At 36.8% G+C, this 21715-nt stretch overlaps 2 protein-coding genes across 4 annotated transcripts; one reads left to right on the top strand and one right to left on the bottom strand.

Annotated features, from left to right (window-relative positions):
* Positions 1-304: 304 nt before the first annotated feature.
* Positions 305-7315, bottom strand: LOC137045676 (eukaryotic translation initiation factor 5-like). Of its 2 annotated transcripts, XM_067422504.1 has the most exons (12): positions 7169-7315; positions 6785-6981; positions 4952-5231; positions 4703-4784; positions 4437-4609; positions 3679-3790; positions 3378-3505; positions 3046-3207; positions 2249-2410; positions 1542-1706; positions 1276-1419; positions 305-720 (listed from the first exon to the last, which is right to left on the bottom strand). In XM_067422504.1, exons 3-12 carry the CDS (start codon positions 5021-5023, stop codon positions 625-627), a joined length of 1296 nt encoding a protein of 431 aa, XP_067278605.1. In that variant the 5' UTR covers positions 5024-5231; positions 6785-6981; positions 7169-7315; the 3' UTR covers positions 305-624. The 2 variants fall into 2 exon arrangements, with proteins under 2 accessions (XP_067278605.1, XP_067278606.1); XM_067422505.1 differs by lacking the exons at positions 6785-6981; positions 7169-7315 and adding an exon at positions 6533-6731.
* Positions 7316-9182: 1867 nt separating this feature from the next.
* LOC137045112 (exocyst complex component 3-like protein) lies at positions 9183-17201 on the top strand. Of its 2 annotated transcripts, none has more exons than XM_067421602.1 (11): positions 9183-9408; positions 10654-11158; positions 12884-12971; positions 13122-13235; positions 13338-13438; positions 13559-13657; positions 14316-14445; positions 14630-14740; positions 14836-14988; positions 15808-15929; positions 16053-17201. In XM_067421602.1, exons 1-11 carry the CDS (start codon positions 9297-9299, stop codon positions 16378-16380), a joined length of 1863 nt encoding a protein of 620 aa, XP_067277703.1. In that variant the 5' UTR covers positions 9183-9296; the 3' UTR covers positions 16381-17201. The 2 variants fall into 2 exon arrangements, with proteins under 2 accessions (XP_067277703.1, XP_067277702.1); XM_067421601.1 differs by having other exon boundaries at positions 10633-11158.
* Positions 17202-21715: the final 4514 nt, after the last annotated feature.

Below are 21715 nucleotides of genomic sequence, written 5' to 3'. Positions count from 1 at the left end.
AAGCTGTATGAGTTTATGAATCATCAGTTAGATGCCCTGATGTATTTTGCCATCTAGTGGCCATTTTAGGTTTGGCGTTCAACCCTAAATTATTATTCCCAATAGATAAGCCATAGACTCTTGAGTCTGGGGAACAGCCGGTGTTCTTTTTAGCCAGTAAGAAATCTCTGCCCAAGTTACCATGCATATTCTGGAAGTGCATGTTAGTTTGTTTTTTGGAGGGTAGGTTTTTGATGAGAAGGCATGTGGTTGAGCAGATTAATGAAATCAAGTGATGCTATTTAAGAAATCAAAATAGTCAATATAATGTACAGCAAAAACCTTTATTTTATGATTTCAAAAAAGAAAAACAATCAAAATGTACAGTACAAGCAAAACCCATGAATTAAGCTCACAATACAACAAAATTGCTCAATACAGACAAAGCTTAACAGTTCTTAATACTTTAGCAGCAAGTCAGTGAAAGAACTATATTAAAACCATTCTTGTAAATCAAATATAAATCGAGAAGAAAGTGAGACAAAACAAGCCTGGGGAGAACAACACTGTGATCCATTTGATAATAACAACAGGAAGTAGTAGCAAGCTTTCAAGGTGGCAGTTGCGGTTTCACTTGTCATTTCTTTAAATGGCATCTATATCAAGGTCATCTTCCTCTTCTGCTTTCTCTGGCTGAACGGTCTCCACCTTCAGCTCTCGCGCAGAGGAAGAGTACACAACCTGAAGACCAAAGAGAGTTCAAATGAGAAGATGAAGAATCAGAATAAATCTCAAGCTTTTCTTAACCTCTCTCTAATTGTAGCCCAGGGAAGACTAATGTAATTACACTAATTGCAGTCCCAGGGCTCCTGCTGACAGTTAAAATATAAAGCTGTTTTATAATTTACAACAGACTAATTGTGATGTGTACACGCACATACATACAAAAAGTTTAAATTGCAAGATATAACCTTTTAATTGCAAGAAATAAAGTCAGAATTGTGATTTATATCATTGCCATTTCATAATTTTTACGTCTTTATTAATTCTCAGAACGTTTGAGATGATAACTTGAGTTGCGAGAAAGTCAAAATTGTGAGTCAAGTCATGATTACTGGCTCAACTGTTAATGAAACCCCAACATTCTTGTGAAATGACTGAACAACAACCAATTATTGCAAGGCCTGAGATAAAACTATGCAGCTATAGCTGGATAAAGGGACTTTTGTCCAATTTGCTAATACATAGACCTAATCCAAGAGTTTTAAACTGTTAAAAAAATGGGGATAAAATTACTTCAACATTTTCATCGTCTTCCTCCTCCTCCTCCGCTTCACTCCCTTCACTCTCCTCTTCCGCCTCTTTCAGCCATTTGACAAAGGGAGCTGCCTTGGCATGGATCTCCTTGGCCAGCTCCTTGGAAACATACTTCTTAGATACCTTCAAAACAAAAACAAAATATTATTCAAAGATTCAATGTTTCAAGAAAACTTGTTTCATGACCCTGGCCGTATAAAATGCTCTATCCATCCAAGTTGTATGTAAAATTGGGAAATGCACACCTTCTCTGCCCATGTGAGAATGACATCCTCCTCTAGCAGGTCTGCATCATAGAGGTCTTTGAGAATGACGGCCACTCGTGGCAGAAGCTGACTTTGATGAAGCTTCACCAGACACTCAAAGCCTCCCAGCAGATACTTCTGAGCTTTCTTATCATTGTGGCAGAACTGCAAGAAAGGAGAATTTGGCACTTTCAGCACTAGGATTGTGGTAAAACCATGTACATTTATCAAACATAAGCACTTTGTTTGCGATCTTTTGTAGACACAAGCATGTTGAGTTAGATAAACCGTTTAAAATGATCCACTAGTGAAAAACAAAAAAAATGCTTCATTTTCTTTTATCACGGCAGCCAGTGAAAACTGGGAGATATCAAAGCTGCTGATTCAAAAGTGTCATTTAATTTGCTAGTCAAGGCTTATATTTAGCATGGCCTTACACCATCATCCTGCTTGTAGGCACGTCTCCGTGTCCTGCTATAAATATTCATCTATCACTAGGCCAAGATGGAAACTCTTATTTGTATTTTCAGAGCTAATTTACAGGAAAATCCGTCACATTTTGGATTTAAATGTATTAAATGGAGCTAAGAGCTATAGTCCAAAAAGCTTAAGCCAAAATATTGAAGAAAATAAACACAAGTGACAGGGGTGTGGTATATCACAATTAAAATTAAAAAACATTTTTTTTTTTTTTTTTTTAAACATACCCGCAGAAAGTGACGTTTGTATTTCTTGATTTGGTCTCTAATGTTCTCATCGAAGAGCAGTTCACTCAAGATGAGCGGTCCCATGGCTCTCACATCCAGCCGTTCTGCTTCAGCCAGAATCTCCTTATCGGCAGAGCCAATCGCTCCACTCTCTTTCCTTTGCTGAGTAGAAAAAGAGTGAGATGTTTGAGTCCTAGTAGCATTAATAGATATTAGCTAATTTAAAACTTTGTGTTCATTTAAATCTAATACACAGACAATGTAAACTACCACTGAAAAGCTTGTCGTCAGTGAAATGTTTTGCAAAAGAAATGAACACTTATTCAGCAAGGACTCGATACACTCGATTACTACTAAATTAACAGTTAAAACATTTATAATAGAGCCAAAGATTTCCATTTCAAATAAATGCTGTTCTTTTGTACTTTCTATTCAAAGAATGCTGAAAGCACACTTGCCATAAAAATATTAAGCAGCAACATTATTAATGAAAATTATATCTTGAGCAGCAAATCAGCATATTAGAATGATTTCTGAAGGATCATGTGACACTTGTGATGATGCTGAAAAATCAGCTTTGCCATCAAATGAATATAACATTTTTAAATAAATGTATAGTAAAATAAATTGTAATCTCTCACAATATTAATGTTTATACTGTATTTTAAATCAAACAAGTGCAGCATCACTGAATTTACTGCATGTTGTACTTTTTTTACAAACATACGACAAACAAAACTTTTGAACAGTAGTGTAATCATAAGAAAATGTTTTTACACTAAAGTGGCATTATTTACTTTGACAAAGTTGTAGAACATGTTGACCCTCTCCTCCAGGGTTTTCTCCAAGTCCTCGCTGAGGGTCAGGTTCTTAGCATGGTCACTGATCTCTTCCATACGCCGACGTTGGGCCTCCTCTGTGGTTTCCTCTGCCCAGTCATCATCATCTTCCTCACCATCCTACACATTATTCATAAACATAACCTTCAATGCACAGATTGCAAATTACACAAAACAAAAATAACAAAATGTATATATACTATAGTGCTTTATATGTTGATTAAACACCCACATATACAAGCATGCATGCATAATTGCATATATATCTAGATCTCATTGGAATCTCTTACCACAGCATCTGGTGCATCTATGTCGTTATGGTTCCCAGCCTCACCACTCCCCGAGCCATTCTCCTTATCCTTCTTTCTGTTTTTCTTCTCTTTCTCCTTCTTCTCTTTCACACAACTGCTTTCACTCTCTGTATTTCAAACAAGATTTGCTCTTTACAAAATGTAGTATATAAAGCTTACATGAAAAGCTAGAATTAGACATTATTTATGGAAAACAAAGCATTCTACAAACATAAAGCATACATTTCTGATGCTAACCAGTAGATGGGTTGTAACAGTCAACAACACAGCACCAACTCACCAGGTGGGTTTTTGAGGATGAATGTGCACAGTTTGTGCCGTGTGTCCAGCATTCCCCGATTACCGCAAGCCTTGCAAGAGCTTCCGATGGTCTGCTTCTTTGCGTTAACATGCTGCAAAGTAAACATAACATACCATGAGGACCATTTTTTAAATAAAAAGGTCTGAATTGTTGACAACTAATGATTTTCACTTTGTTTGGATTGCAGTGTTTTTAAATATCAGCTGAAAATGTGAAAGTACAGAAGAAACTTGCTATTACAAGGAATTGAAATGGTTTATTTAAAATGGCTTAAGTGTTTACTGGCATTATTAGACAAATCAGAAGTAGATTCTCTTAAGTTTTGCAAAAAAATAAAAATAAACATACATACATAAAGCCTATAGTTGTGTATATTAAACTGTATTTAGAGCTAACTAAGCTAAACAGCCACAATCAAAAGGGGAAAAAAGCAGAAATCTGCAAACTTTTAAATAAAACAAACATAAAACTGCAAACGACTGATGCTTTCACAACGGTGGATATATTTTTAACACTTGCGTAGGCGTTATGAAAGGCAAAGGACAAAGTTAAGTGTACTGAACATCCCAAACCAACTGCCCTCGCCTCAAAAAAGCCAAAACAAGTTTAAGTACACCTGAGAATGTTCTCCAAACACTATCTAACTCACAGCAAAACAAAGTAAACAGAATCTTGTAATTTTTAGCAATGAGAGGATAAACCTCTTTACAGCAGGCAAAAACTGATTATCAACTTACCAGGTCAGTCTCAGGATTGTCACACTCGGAGCACAGCACAAATTTGCGGATGAATCCATCCAGCATGTCTTGCAGTTTGTTGGCTTCATGGGATCCGTTTACGATGTAGCGGTCATTCTTAGCATCAAACTGAGTCTGCGCCCCCAACTCACAGCCAAAAAACTTAGTTGGATCTGAATAAATAACAGCGAGAAAGAGAAAATGTATAATTGTTTTATAATGAAACACTACTGAAATAATATTGGCTTTTGTAAAAACAAACTTACAGGTTGGAGGCCTATTCAGTGCCTTTGCAACGTCAACCATGTTGACAATGACCGTCTTGATTCCATTCCCTTTGCCTTCCACCTATTGAACAAAAACGACAGTGGGAAAACATTTTTTAATCTTCTCCAAGTGAATATCGGATTGCCAAATGCACACATCTATAAGAGATTATTATTACTGTATGTAGAAATAATTACAGAATTATCACAATTATACAACATTCAGACCAAAACAAATATCTTGGGTACCTTGGCAATCAAACGGGGCATCTTGTAGCGGTAGAACTGGTCCGACACATTGCGGTTGACGTTGACAGACATTTTGAGTGATCTGAGGCACTATCAGCAAGATAAGATGATCTTGAATGGGATTTTTTGGGTATCTTCTGTCTGGAGAAGAGGGGATGACATAAACAACTGCAAGTGTGCTCGGTCTCTGACATGAAAAAGATCTTGCCACAGCGGCTGCAAACTCCTTGCTCGTGGACTAGGTTTCCTCCGCTCGCGGTCCAACAGCTGCGCAACAGCTCTGAAAAGCAAAGTAAAATACCCTATTATACAACAGTTATTTCCATTCCTTTAATTATAGATAAGTCACTTAGTAACAAAGCTTGATGCACTGGGTTGTTCTGGAAGCCATTTTGTAGGCAGAAGATATATTTAATATAATTTGTTTTCTATACGATAAAACCACAGCCATGCTGATATTTGGTACAACAGCACTATAGATTGTGACCACATTAATTTTAATGACTATTTAGTAAGTAATTTACTTCATGTTTCAAGGGGATTTAAGAATGTATGGAATAAAGTTTAAAAAAAAATTGTTAAGCAATCTATTTTGAAGTGTTAGCAAACAATTTTTATTTTAAAATGTTTACATTCACTCATGACCTTATGCCTAATATGAAAAAAATGGATGTTAATGGTCATCGTCTCATTTAAAAATCAAACAAGTTGCATAAAAACAAAACCTCTTAACATTTCTGTCTTGCAACAGTTGTCAATTATTATACGATTAAATCTAAAGCTTGGCACTGGAACAAGCCTGTTTGACTGACATTGATTTTGACATTGACGACCTGCTTGAGCCATGAGGCAGACCAACCTAAGACTTTAACTTTCTGACATTAAAAACAGAGCAGTGCTGTCTGTGCAGCATCAAGATTAAATATTGGGGAGAGAAATTTGGTTAATTGTTTTGATTATTGGGCAGGTAGACTTGTCAATGTCTGTGGTGGTCAGGCCACGATATACTTAATTTTAGAATAAATTACTTTTAATTTTTTGTTTGTTTGTTTTTTGCCATCTGTTATTACAGGAAAACAAACTTCTGGCCATGAAAATCAAAAAGTATAATCATTTACCGGAGTCCTTGATCAAGACCCCATCTACACGTCATCGACTGCGTCAGCAGGTTTAAGTATGACTCAAGCCAAAATGAACACGTGGTGAGGAAAATGTAAGAACTGTAAGTTACGTGACAACCAGGTTTCCGATCCAAAATGAATATAAAATTACGATCACGTAGTATTGTGCGCGTGCCCATTGAAAGTACATTAATCGATTCCAATCCAGAAACCGTTAAGAGAATATAAAATGTTCAGAACCCACGTAAGTGTATTATACTGGCCTTTAGATATGCGTTTATAAACGATATACATGTAAGCTCCAGCCCAAGGTCGATATACATACACATGGTTACGCGCTCGAGCTCATCCCACTCTGCTATTATTTTTACATCGAAATAAACACGTCGAATGCAGACGACAGCCCTTAGATCACCTAAAATGATTTAAACATACCAAAGACGCGTTTGTTTTAACAAACCTCAGAAAGAGTCGTAAAGTTGTGTGATCGGAGCGGTGGTGCAGAGTGCGTCACGGTTAGCGCGCAGCGGAGTGCGCAAAAGCACCATGACGCCATTTTGTTCCCCTCCGTCAAGCTAGTTCACACCCATTAGCTAGTTATAAAACACCTTCAAAACACTCGTTTCCAAGTCACAGGTACCCAACACGCATTAACAAATGTATAATATATATTGACAAAGCAGTTTATGCAAATGACCAGCCTTATACTCACCGTTTCCGTAAAATAAAGACATAAACACAACGCTAGTCGTCCACCGACGGAGTGAAGGGTTGACAGTGGAAAGCCTGGAGATGTTGGGTCGTGATCCAAAGAATGTAACACGACACAACGGTACAGAGAGATTAAACCTGGGAAGTGCTGAGCGATGCAGCCGATCAGTTCAGGGGTGTCGGATTTCCGGAGAGAAGCTGGATTAGAAAAAAGGCTAGGTTTGTCAAATGTAACTTAACACACTTGCTGTGATATTTATAAAGGTAAGAATCTCCCAGTTATTCAAACCAGTTTCTTGGCATTTATTAGACTCAAACACTACGGATATATATCTGAGACGTGTTAATTTCCCAGCATGAAGTGTTGGTTCACGTCTTGTCTTACCTTTCCAGAACCTTCTTTGCTCCACGCAAAGGCAGAATGAGTTGTTAGTGCTGACGATGGGCGGGTACCAAGCGTGCAATCCACATAGCCCCGCCCAACCGCGGTCATTCCTTGGCTAAAATTCCTTGCTGTAGTCCATTTCCTAACGCTGACTTGCTCCTTTTGACGTCAATCATCACTGAACCACATAATCACTATTTATTTCGGTTTACGTTCTTCTCATGTAACAAGCAATGGAGAATTATGGGTTATGTAAGTAAGCCTATTTGAGATTGTTCTGCAGCAAAGAACTGTCTTTTAAAAACGTTTTTTTTTTTTAAGAGAAGTTTAAATAAAAAATAGTAAGGACTGTACAAATATTCATTGCTAAATTTAAATGGCTATGATATGGAATTTGGAATGAGGTCACCACATACAAATCAGATTCACAAAAAATGCAAAAGCACCATATTTTGTTTGTCTATTAGGCTCTATGACATAAAAAAAAACTTAGATTGTAATTTTTTACCTTTTTGACTATAGCTACACTACACATTAAAATTATGCAATTATAACACATTTTTTTAAAATCATTTTAAGATCCCCTGGTTGGAAACCATTAACTTAGCATACACTAGCAAGCTGCGTGAACTATTTTAATGGTACCTGTGGCATATATTTACGTTCTGTTTATGCTTTTCTGTTTCCAATTGGTTCCCGTGCTTCCTTTTTTTCTGGGTTAATAATGATTATGCCCTAGTGCCCTAGTGTTGTCGTATTGCTTCACACACATCAACGAAATGTACCAATCTTATGGGGCATCTTATGTCAACACAGGTTAACGACATCCTTTGTATCTCAGTGTGTGTCTATTCAGTCTACATTTACATTTCTATATTATTCAGTTTCTGTTTACATTCTATTGTCTCTTTTATTGTGTGTAATATCATACAGTAGGCTACCTACTGCCTACTGTGCAATATTTTGTGCAGTATTTTTGCCTGGATTGTACTGGTTTTGTGTGCGTTGTTTTGTATTGTTTTTGTATTGTAAATGGAATATTATTATTGACATATTGTACCATATATACGTTTTTGTCTTATGGTTTCTTGATGAAATTCTTCCTAAATTGTATTTATTTAAATTAGATGTTTAGCTTGCTTTAGTATATATATGACTGCACTGTAAGGATTGCTCTAATTTCACTGTACCTCGTAGTGACAATAAAGAATCTTGAATCTTAAACGGCTGTTATTATATCCACCTCTTCCTTGTGTAACCCCTACTGCTCAGACCAGGACTCGAACCCAGGTCTGCCGGCATGAGAGTCGGACGCTCTAACAAGGAGGCTAAAGGCTGCAACCTCTAGCGTCAGTCCCTAGAACGTCTCTTGAGGTCAGAGGAGTGAGGTTTACTCGCACAGCAACTTCTACTAGCTGGCCTCCGTTACACTTGCCTTCGTTTAGCCTGTACGCGACAGAATACTGAACCTAGACAAGATAACTAATATACCTGGATCCTCGTTTACCAGGGGTGAGATTGAAGAGGAATTTGCCAGCCACTCAACTGTCACACTCACTTTGGACCCAGGGCCCAATGAGTCAGAGCCCGCATCCACTCCTGAAGCCAGAGGATCCACCTTGGCTCTATGCTCCCCTGAATCCACCATTGTCCATCATCCCACTGACTAAGCCGTCCCTCCTGCTTCGCTTTGGTTCGATGTTGGATTTACCGTACTTCTGTTATTTTGATACCTAATTTAATTATAATAATAACAGGCTCCAGTCTTCCTGTGACCTTACAGATGTTGAGCGGTATAGAGAATGGATGGATCAGAAATAATAATACTGATTGATCACAATAGAGAAGAATTTATATCCAGCTTTTGACTAGTACCATACGTGGCATTTATCATTTATTATGAAACACTGTGGAAACATTCTGCTCAAACCAGCTGCAGCTACCTCTGATACTTCAAAGAGTGACTGAACCACAATCATATCCTGTGCGTAACAGTAGATTCAACAACAAAATACAGAAGTTGAATTTCACCATTTACTATAAAGCACCTGACTTTTTCACAGATGTAAATCGAACAGATTGCAGAATCTAAAAGCCCTTAATATACAGTAACATTACATTTGCAAAAATGTTTAAACTTCCAAAAAAGTTTTTTAAGAGGAAAAAAACAGCCAAGAATAAAGAGGATCAGTTTCTTCTTGTGAAAAGCATGCCAATACAGCAACCAGAGAGCTCCAATGGTAAGAACGTTTTTATTTTTTTATTTTAAAATAACAGTAAAGTCAGACATGTTTTGGGGTAAACTATAAAACAAATAAAAACTCAGCATCTTTGAATTGAAAAAAAATGCAATACATTCACATTGTAAAAAAAAAATATATGAAAGAAAAATTAAAAGAAAAATTGCAACCTCAAGGCACTCAGCTTCAGGACCTTTTTGTATATGGAAATTTTGTTGTATCAATTTAAATAAAGTTGTTCAAACATATGATACATTTTGTAAACTCAAAAATAGTATTTAGTTTATGGGTCCAAGTTCAATAAGCTTGCATTTCATTTTAAGCTGAGCATTAATATTACATTATTGTTGTTGAGCAAACTTCTAAAATTAGTTACTTTTATACACCAAAACATAGCCTATACTTATGACATTATCAAAAACACTGCAGGAAGCTAAAACATGAATTATTTTTGAATAACAAACATTATGTCATCATAAGTCCACATGCTTTAACCAAAAATGCATGCAGAGACCTCCAATGGTAAGACAATTAATTTTATTTTTAAATAATTTAGTAAATTCAAATGTTTTTAGAGGATAAAATACAACATAGGTCCACATGCTTCAGTTATGATTAAAAAAACTGAGCATGCTCATCAGGTTGTTATTTGGACCCTCACCACTAAATTTGACATTCTATGTTTTTAATATTTTTAAAGCTACACTGTGCAACTTTTTTAGTTTATTCTTAGCTAAAAACACTTAGTTCTTTCAAAAATATATGTGCTCATTAATGTATATTTACTTCTTTCAAGTAATAAAGTATTTTCGTAAGTTTATAATATGCCATTGAAAATACATACGGGTGAGGGGTTCGAATGCCGGTCGCCATGTTGCCCCTCCATCTTGAATGTACATTATCCAAAGAGGGACATACCCGTAAATTCAAGCTTCACTTTTCGCGTTTTAACACTCGATGGCACCGTTTTGAATGTGAAGAGGGGGATTGCCATGTTAATCTTGGACTAAATCGGCCACCATAGGAGTTAAAACGAAATCGGAATTGAGAGGAACAGAAAGTAATATTCACTGGATGGTCATATACCTTTTCACCGCTAGATGGGGGAAAATATCACACAGTGGAGCTTTAAGTTGCTCATACTAAACTTTTTCTACAATCGGTAGTTCATTCACCTTTTAAAATATAGTTTGTCTAAAAATGCAAGTTATGTTTTTTTTAAAGTTAATGCACAGAAATTCACAGCAGGAGAAGAAGAAAGCACAGTTGACTTCGTGATGGCATCTGGTCCAGATGTTGAAGTAAGTGGCGAAAGAGTGCTGGATATTCTCAGAACGATTCTGAGTGAACAACCAAACCCTGAGGACTTTGGCAAGGCAGCTGAGGTGTTGAAAAGATGGAGCAAACTGAACAGTGTTACCACAGATAAGAAAGAAGGCAACTTCCCTCAAAACTGGCTCAGTGAGTATCTTCAAGAAGTTGATCAGTTAGTGGAAAACCACATCCCCACACTGCCAGTAGAGGGAGCACCAGGATCTCAGCTCCAGGACTTTCTAAAGAACACACGGGGAATGATATTCCATGAGGTGCTTCGATTAACGCCTGTACTGGAAGACACTGGGCTGCTAGTTCATCTGACTGACAGTTACAGCCGTCACCTCTTGACCAAGTTAAAGCTGCTCCTAAACAGAGATCTGTCTGTGAAAGATACCTTCTGCCTATTACAGTTGGGAAAAGATGTTTTCTTCAGGTATGCAATGCAAATTTGTTGTAAATGTAACATTTGTATGACAAGTTAATTTTTGAACCGTTGAAATGCGCACTATCATGTAAACGTTTGGAGCAACATTGTTTTTGTTTTTGAAAAAAGAAGACACTTTGATTCAGGAAGGATGCATTAAAGGTACACTATGTAGTATTTTTGCAGTAAAATATCCAAAAACCACTAGGCCAGTGTTATATATTTTGTTTAGTTGAGTTCTTACAATTCCCCAAATGTTTCCAACTATTTGTAAATTGTGAGAAAATTGCTAGCCTATTTTAACCAAGGAACCGGGACGTCTGAGGGAGTCGCCTGTCAATTGCGTCATATCTATATATAATAAATATATAAAGTGTGTTACAAATCAAATGTATTATTATTATTATTGTTATTATATATCTGCGTTACCCTCGGTTTCTGGTTTTATTCTGCAGAAACGCTTTACTCTCACTGCAATGTGAATTAAGTGTCACAGCAGCCGCCGAGCAAACTATTCTGTTATAACAGAATAACATCATCACATCATTCAACACACTCAGATGTATCTAATATGATCCACAGAGCTGTGTTACCTCACGCTCATGACCGTAAAAGCGAAAATGACATTGGTGACTGTGGCATAATAAAAGTCTGGCTGCTTGCGAGGCCCTTTAGCAGTGTGCAGCAACTTCCAGCAAGTGTCACAACAGAGCAACCGCTGAGTGAACGCACAGAGTAACATCATAACATCATTTTAAACACACTTAAATGTATCTAATATGATAAACCGAGCTGGGAAAGCGGATATAGCGCCGGCGACTGTGCCTGGGCGTCATAATAAAAGTCCTGTTCTTTGCGAGGCGTTTTTGCTTAACAATCACTCCAGTGGCCTTGCTCAGCACCACAACACTCTTTCCAACACTCTGTCCTTCCTACTACAGTACGTTAATAACTGAATCCATGATCATGATTTCTGCCCGAGTCCTATTTTCCACTGGCTGTGAGGTGAAGACCACATGTCCCAAGATTCTGAGCTCAAACTTGGCGTCATCAAACTACACCTTTGTTTTGAATAGGCGTTCTCTAGTCTAGCGGACAGAAAAATTACATAGTGCAGCTTTAAATTGATTTTAAAAAATTACACTAAAGACATTTATTGTATATCAAGTATATGTTTTTCTTTCTAACTTGATTTCTGAAGGATAATGTGTCACTGAAGGCTGTATTAAAGGTTGGTTGCATGTGATTTTACATGAAAATACATGAAACTACATTTGGCCATCTAACCAATCTAAGACCATTGCGTTTTTCGGAGGGAGGGGCTTCATAGAAGCAGGAAGCAAACAAGCCGTTCAAAGGACAGTGGAGACAGCGGTGTGGAATAAAGGTCAAATAGAAGAAAAATACAGCATTTAAAAAAAAGAAGTATTAAGACTTTACTGCACCCCATAAACACAACCAAGCCTAGAAAAAAAAAACACGGAACCACCCCTTTAATGATACTGAAAATTCAGCTTTTCCGACACGGGAAGAAATTACATTTAACAGGTATTAAAATAAACAGTTCTTTTAAATTGTAACATTATTGTCTTGAAGAGCGCAAGAGACTTCTTTGAAAAAGGTTTTAACATATCTAACCAACCTTGTGAATATTAATGTCTGGTTACTACTATTAAGAACATTTTGAACCTTAATGTGTACTAATATTACTACTTGTACTCATTTATGTTTCAGTTCAGGCTTAAAACTGACGGTGTTCGACCCGCTGCTGTTGACAGGATGGTTTGAAAGAGCAAAGCAGAAACTGCTTCAAGAACTTCAGGTAGGAGTTCACAGGTTATGACTGTTTGTGTGTTATTTAATGAATGTATTTGACTCTCATCATAATGACTTATATCTCAGTAATGCATTAAGGGATCCAAAACAAGAGAGATGTAACACACATGTCTCTGTCCAACTTTAATTGCAACAGAAGAACATATCTAGGACTTTACAGAACATCCTACACTATGATGAGCAGCATGAACATAATGAGGACTCAATGGATGAGGAAACATTCATAAGACTTCACATAGACGTCACTCAGGTAGCTCTTGGTAACATAAAGCAAGACTAATTTTCTTATGTAAAAAAGTATCACATAGATTTATATGATATATTGCTTGCATATCATGTTTTCCCTTCACAGTGCCTGAATCATGCTATTTTAGATGCAAAACCATTTGGTCTGACCTTGATGCATGCGGTACAAATACTCTGTAGTGAAGAGCTGCAAGGTTTTGCTCAGAAGTAGGTTTCTCATCTTATTACCCCCTGCTCACAGATTAAAACGATTCTCATTTAATAAATATCCAGTAATTATCTATTTAGTTCAGGTTTTTGATCCAACATAAATATATGTTTTCTTAGGTATGTGGATACTGAGAATAAACGTCTAATAGAACTAAAGTTCACTGAGAACAACTCTTTGTATCCGTTTCGGATAATCAACTCTTGTATGGAACTCAGGTATTTACTAATGATCATTAACTATACGTGGCTCAGAAACTTAACATTGAATATTTAATTCTGTTTATGAAAATATCAAGATATATTTGTCACTCCTGACTGATTTATTCAAATTGTCAGATTATAATTGTGGGGATATCTGTAATGTTTTGGTCCAGAGGATAATGTCTTATAAAGCAAACAAACTAAAGTAATCCACATGGAAGGAAGTGTCGGTCCATTACCTGGGGCGGAAGAAACCGCAGAGCGTGCTTCCTTACCCAGAGAGAGAGCACTGGAACTCACGGGTGAAGGCAGAGAAAAGGCCAAGCCTGTCTCTAACTATCCATGAGATCCATCTGCGTCTGCGACCCCCACAATCTCAACAATATTAAGATAAAGTGTCTAATATTTGACCACCATATTGGTCTAAAACTGGAACTAGATTATGACTAGAGTCATTATATCCTGTGGTGTATAATTAAAAAAATATATGAGTGCAACTATTAATTTCTTTGCATTAAAACTTTTTTTTAAGTGAACTTTGTAGTGGACTTTGAATTGCCTTTTTTTCCCAGTGTATTGATTCACATGCTTACAGTAAGATGTAACCCGACAATCTTTAATTCCTGGGAATTTTCTGCAGTTTTGTCATAAAATCTGTGTTATCTTACTACAGATGTTGCGCTACACAAATCAGTCCAGATGAAAACCCCAGCAATGTCGTCTCAAGCACTATAAGCATGCTAAAGGAACTGGAAAATAAGGCTTCATCCATTGTGCATAAGATCATGACATGCTTAGCACAGGTATGTCTCGATTTCTTCAACATGATGTGTTTATGATCCTCTGTTCAGAAGAAAATAATGCTATCATATTTCAGATGCAGATTTCTCCATGCTATTGATATAAACAACAAGAATACTGATACCTTTCCTATCACATTTTATATCAATCTTACAATCATGTTTGTCTTTAAATGTTCATTTTTAGGCCAATTTAAAAAGTTATTTCAAGACAAATAATGTGGATATTGATAACCTGATGGAGGCAATCCAAAGGCAGTGTGCATCTCTGCCTCCGAACGCCTTAAAGATCAAAACGGTACGCACAGTGTATGACCTTAAAACTAATTAAAAAGATTCAAGCTCCATACCTCAGCCCCTCATTCTCTCCAACACTCCCTTTATTTCTGACAGATCATTGTGAAAATAGCTTACGACTGTGTTTCCAAAGTGTACCTGGAATGCCTGTTGAAGACAAAGTTCAGAAAGCTAGAGAAGCTTTGGGGAAACGCTGAGGAAAAGATAAAAGAGGATGTTCAATATTTTCAAGAAACATTCTCTGAACTGGTGAAGAAAATGCCATTTCCATTTGTATTTAAAGCCTGATTTCCTGATGCACTTGACGACTAGAAATCAGGGTCAAATAACATTTAAGGGAGACCTATTATGCCCTTTGATTTGTGAATCAAAGGTCTTGATTTTTTGGGGGGGGGGGGGGGGGGTAGCTTGTATAGAATAGCTTTTGATTTGGTGCATTCAAGTCATGCCAGAAATATCTTATTTGGGAGTTGAACACACATTAACACCACAACAGTGTCATAAAAATACGAGTGGGAAGCTCTTGAGCCGTGAGTTTGGGGCATGTCAGTGACAAATGTGGCAGAATACATCCATACTTATTATATTTAGCAGTGACATTTTCAGGCTTTTTTATTTACAACAAAATAATGCATGCACAAAATATACTAGCATTGTAATATAACATTTACAGTGGCTTCATAAATGAATTTAAAAAAAAAGCTAAACACACCTGATGCACTTACAGTAATAAAGTTACATCACCATCTTGCTCCAATTAAAGTGAGTTTGAGCCACCTGATGTCATAAACATGACCCTTAATATAAACTTCACAGTGATATACTTAGGGTAGGAATTATTTAAATGAGGATATACCATTCCCAGAAGAAAACTCAATACTTTAATGGACTTTGTGCTTTGTAACTTTGCAGACCCTTCACGCTTAAATCAGCAACATTACACACTAAAGAAAGTGTAAATGTAGGACCCCTTTGACATATTTTCCCCTTGATTTTTGACATGTACAGTACGTTTTTACATTTATTATATAAAATGAAAATCTCATCGCTAGATCTTTCTGCCTGCAGAATAGCGATGTTGTCCAGGAAAACCAGCTCCTTCAGAGAATGAGTGAAGTTTTACTTCACAGTGATGTAGATGCCCTGAAGATTATCTGTGGTGAATTATACAGAGATTTCCCACATGAGAGGTAAACCCAGACCAAACATTAGCACTACACATTCTATGTATTGATAGGTGTTTAAATGTAGGCTCCATCTCTGTTTATTGTGTGAGTGTATTCAAACAGTGAAGTCTTCTAAATGTTTTGCAGTGAGCAGTACGTAGCTGGTCTGCTGCGCTGGAAGGGGGTGTTATCAAAGCGACAGGTGGGGGAAATACTGGATGCGATTCGGGACCTGTCTCCGTCTCCAAATCATAGTCCAAATCCTTGTCCAAATCCTAGTCCAAATAATCGTCCAATTCATAGTTCAAATAATAGTCCAAATCATAGCTCAAATCATAGTCCAAATAATAGTCCAAATCATAGCCTAAATCATAGTCCAAATAATAGTCCAAATCATAGCCCAAATCATAGTCGTGTCACCTGTTCTTTGGGCCTTTGTTCTTGTCCTAGCTGGCTTCAAAATAGATGCCTCTGAACCCAGTTGATATGCAGGCCTATCAACATCATTGGCTTGTTTTGTAAAAATGCCCCAAGCCAACTTGCAGATCTAAAACATTATTGTTCAAGGAGGTCAGATGCTGAAAACGAAGGTTAATATTTTCAAGGAAAGACATTTGGTAACATTTTATGATGATACCCTCAACAGACATTCTATGGACTTCAACTTTGATCAACATGTCAGCTCATTCAGTCAACCATAAACAGTTGGTTAAAGTATAAGATATGGAGAAGGTTCTCCAATCACTGTGCTATTTGTGCCTTCTAGCATTCAAATCTGAACAGATCAGGTGTCAGAACTACTCCAGTGATTTTATCTCCCAGACTGTATGAAATAATAACATGCTTTTTAAAATGAAGCCAACTATTAATTGATATAGTATGATATATTTTCAATGGTATTGTTAGCTCCTGGTATTAAGATGCATTTTTGATAATGTTCGAAGTGTTCCATTTATACTGAATGAACATGCATGCTAAATTTGTCTATATATTCTAATAATTTGTTAACAACATGTATTCTTTACTTCAATGAGCTCATTGCTTCTGCTTTGAAAACTGTTTAAATGTATAAATTGTTAGCTAACTGCATTATTTGTATGTACACTTCTGCAATGCATAACTTGGACAGTCACCTCTAATAGATCACTCTAAATTGTAATGTAGACACATGCATTTTCTGTAAAGATTCTTTGAAATGATAGGCTAGGCTATTGTGAAAAGCACAATAAAAATAAATGTTTATTGAATTGAATGAATACAGGTGGAAATGAGTTTATTAACTTTGTAAAGCCTAATGGCCAGAAAAATGTACATTTTGTTAAAAAATAAATAAAAAAGATTTATTGATGATCATATTTGATGGCTTTTATTATAGCTAGAATAGGCTGCAAAATATATAGACCTCATACAGAGGCCCAAATTGAGCAAAATATGCAATTTGGTGCAGTAACTGAATTAGGCTATATGGCCCAAAAGCAAGATAAAATTCTAATAGTTTGTAATGTAAGTCAATGAGATCTTTATGGCCCGCCTGTGACAAAACTAATTAAGGTAAATACACATCGCTACAGTGAGTATGAACCGGTTGAACCTGACACTACAACTGCGTTCAACCGATGCTGGCCCATTTAGAAAAAAAGATGTCAGTTAGCCAGATTGCACAGTCGGCACGGATCTGGCCCAATATCATTTCACCGATGCCGACAGTGAGCCATCAGTGGCGCATTTCAGTCGGAAATATGTGATTTTATTGCCATCCGAATGCAGTGTTTTTCTCCCACCACCTGCGTAAAAATCCCCGGCCGAATTACCTACTAGGCTACTGTTTTTTGACAAATACCAAGGTCGTGTGGTTAATTAATTGCCGTCCTAATCCACATCTCTTTTCAAGAAGAGGTCGCTTCAAACTGTTTACCTCTTTGACCCCTGTTTCCAGTAGCAGTATTAACGGATGCATTTTAACACGATCTATCCTACACTTTTATTACTAAAAAGCGGAAAATATTTTCAAGAATAATCATTCGTCACCGCTCAAAAGAGAAAGAGAAGAAAAACACGTAGGGGAGACCGGGGGCAATTGTAACAGGGGGCAATTGTAACATCTCAAATTACACCAATCAGAAATGAGTCAGAATCATGAAACTCATTTTGCATATGCTCAGTGGAGATCCCTCTCTGCCTGCCAAAGGACAAGCTGCTGAGTGATACTTGGTAAAGTTTTTCTGCAAAGACTCATTTTTTAGGCGTGAAAGTGATTTTTCTCACCTACAGAATTTTCCTTATACTGTTAAAAAAATTAATGTCTATAAATTTAAATCTGTCTTGTATTCATGACCATTCTGTTTTCTAACATTTAATATATTTGTCAAACATTTGCTTTATTGTTTCTAGCTAGTAGGGTAGCTTGTCATGAGGTCGTACAGTCGGGGGCAATTGTAACACTGCGTTACAATTGCCCCCGACACCCATCAAAATAGTGTCCAGCTTTAGTAAGGACATCAAAATAGACAACCCCCACCCCCGACCCCCCACCAATAATTTAAGAAAAGTGTATTTAGTTCAGTTTTTAAATATCTATGTCATACATCTCTAAATATTTTATTGCAGTATAGCAGACCAGTGGTTTATAGTCTTTGAGTGCCTCTCAATCTGGGGACTGGGGTTCAAATCCCACCAAGAGCAAATTTTAGTGCTTTCTAATTCTTCAATATCTATGCATTTAAATACTGCCATATACTACCCATTGGTGTAAGATCAACACATTTACTATTATTTTTGGCTTGTAATACAACCCTACCATGGAAATTCAATATAGAAAATAGATGATTGTTTTTTTTTTCTAATGTCGTAATAATAATGTGATAATGTGAAAAGTTTTTTCTGTTCAGTTTAATATTTATGTATAGCCTACAAATTAACTATACCCTATTAAACTATGTATACTGTGTTATCAATATATTTAGTGGCATAGTACAGAGCTTAAAGATTTTGCCTCTCAGTCTGGATCCATTTTACTGAGTAGGCCCTGTACACTCTTTGTTTACAGCATGCTGTTCAGACCAAGGAAAATAGTAAGGGAAGTGTCACTGTCCATATTCTAATTGATTTTAAATAGTTTAAATTATATCTATATTCTTTGAAGTTTATTGGGGTCCTTGGTATTTATACAAAGGTATTACATGTGTTGTTACAATTGCCCCCGCATGGTGTTACAATCGCCCCCGCATGTGGGGGCAGATGTAACATTTGACTTGTAATGTTTCAATCAGTATTGTGACTCTAACATTGCTTGTAAAACAATTTGGTGAATGTTAACAAGTAGAACATAGATACAAGTTACCAACATACATTTTTTATCCAAATATTTCAAAAGGTTTTTGAGCAATGAACACATGACCAAAATGTGTTACAATTGCCCCCGGTCTCCCCTAAACATTTGAAACTAGCCGTTATTACGGCAGTAATTAGCCTATCGTATGTTCAATTTGCAGCATTGTATTAACTTTTTTTTAAAACAGAAGATTTAAATAATTAATAATTTTCTATTATTAAATTAAATATGATTTTATTCTTATTATTACAAGCATATGACATTTTTGCAGCAGACAATCATTCGATTGACCCCGTGAACACACAGGGGCACGAGTCACCATTCATCCAAATGCACGAGTTTTATCACTGTGGTGGCATGCGAATGTATTCTTACTGACGTCCTCGAGAAACAATTACCGTCCGAATAGGCCTGGACACATAATTCATATTTCTCTCGGGTCCAGTAGCCTAAAAGCCTCTCGTTCCCTTCATTTGGCTTCGTCATAGATAATTGTGGCCCCGCCTTTCCAAAACCTATGGATGAGAAGAACTTGAATTTCATTATTTAGTTAGGCTACTATAGAGCACAGCTAACCTTTTCGTGGATCTAAGTAAAACAGACTCTAAAAGCACCAAATGCAAAGTAAGACTTCACTTACAAAAATGTTTTCGTGGAGGAGAAAAAACTTACCCAGGACTGACGAGCAGATTCCTCTTGTGAAAAACATGCCAATACACCACGCAAAAACGTCGGATGGTAAGATAATGTTTTATTATTATCTTTTTTAAATCTTCAGACGTTATTGGAGGGTAAAATAAAACATCTTGTCACCATCAGTTGTCACCAAAAACATGACTCCAATGGTGGCTTGAAACATCATACAACTTTTACAGCAAAATATAATAAACGCTGGCCTACATTAAGCTAAAACATAAATTATTTCTGAATAACAAACATTTATGTCATTATAAATCCACGTTTTGACCAAAAACACAATTTAAGTGCATCATCATAAATCAAACTGAGCTCAGCAGGTTTTAATTTATTATCTCACCACCAAATTTGACATAGTATGTTTTTGCTTTTTAATATTTTAAGTGCCATATTTCTAAATATGTGCATTGCACAATGCTTGTATTCTTTAAATGTGAACACTGGTGCAGTCCGTTTGCTTGTTGTTTAACTTAACAAGTCTAAAAGTTCAAAAGCAATTAATGCACAGAAATAATTGACAACAGGAGAACAGGAATGCTGCAAGATGGCATCTGGTTCAGGGGTTGAAGGGAGTGGCAAGAAAGAGTTGGATATTCTCAGAACGATTCTGAGTGAACAATCAAACCCTGAGGACTTTGGCAAGGCAGCTGAGGTGTTGAAAATATGGAGCAAACTGAACGGTGTTACCACAGATAAGAAAGAAGGCAACTTCCCTCAAAACTGGCTCAGTGAGTATCTTCAAGAAGTTGATCAGTTTGTGGAAAACCACAGTCCCACACTGCCAGTAGAGGGAGCAGCAGGATCTCAGTTCCAGGACTTTCTAAAGAACACACGGAGCATGATATTCTATGAGGTGCTTCGATTAACGCCTGTACTGGAAGACACTGGACTGCTAGTTCATCTGACTGACAGTTACAGCCGACACCTCTTGACCAAGTTAGACCTGGTCCTAAACAGAGATCTGTCTGTGAAAGAGACCTTCTGCCTATTACAGTTGGGAAAAGAGGTTTTCTTCAGGTATGCAATGCAAATTAGTTATAAATGGAAAAACTGGAACACAAATTATATGGAAAACCATCAGGATAAGGATGCATTACATTTCACAATATTACTGTTTTTACTATATTTTTGAACAAATAAATGCACCCATGAAAAGCATAATAGACTTATATGCAGTCATTTGTGTTTCAGTTCAGACTTAAAACTGACAGTGTATGACCCTCTGATGGTGACAGGATGGTTTGAGCGAGCAAAGCAGAAACTACTTCAAGAACTTCAGGTAGGAGTTCACAGTTTATGGCTGTTTGTGTGTTACAGTTTTTTACAATCACTATGACAATTTTTTCAATACGTTTAACTTCCTAAACTCTTAACACACCAACACACCTACATCACACAATTGACAAAACAGTTAAAGGTGCAATATGTAGTATTTTTGCAGTAAAATATCCCAAAATCACTAGGCAGGTGTTATATATTTTGTTCAGTTGAGTACCTACAATATCCCAAATGTTTCCAACTCTTTGTAAATTGTGAGAAAATTGCTATTTTAACTAAGGACCGGGACGTTTCAGCGTTTGAGGGAGTCGCCTGTCAATCGCGTCATATCTGCGCTATAGGTTTCGGGTTTTACTCAAGGGGGTAATCTAGCACTCGGAAAGCGTTCCACCCATAGGGGCGGCCATTGCTAACCAAGCCATCACCTGCTGTCAGCATTCCATTGACTCATATTCATTTGTGCGTCACTTTGACAGCGAATAACTTTACATCTGAGGCGTTTAAA

This window comes from Pseudorasbora parva, chromosome 17 (assembly GCF_024679245.1).
Source record: "Pseudorasbora parva isolate DD20220531a chromosome 17, ASM2467924v1, whole genome shotgun sequence".
Lineage (NCBI taxonomy): Eukaryota > Metazoa > Chordata > Actinopteri > Cypriniformes > Gobionidae > Pseudorasbora > Pseudorasbora parva.
This window is presented reverse-complemented; position numbering and strand designations above follow the sequence as displayed.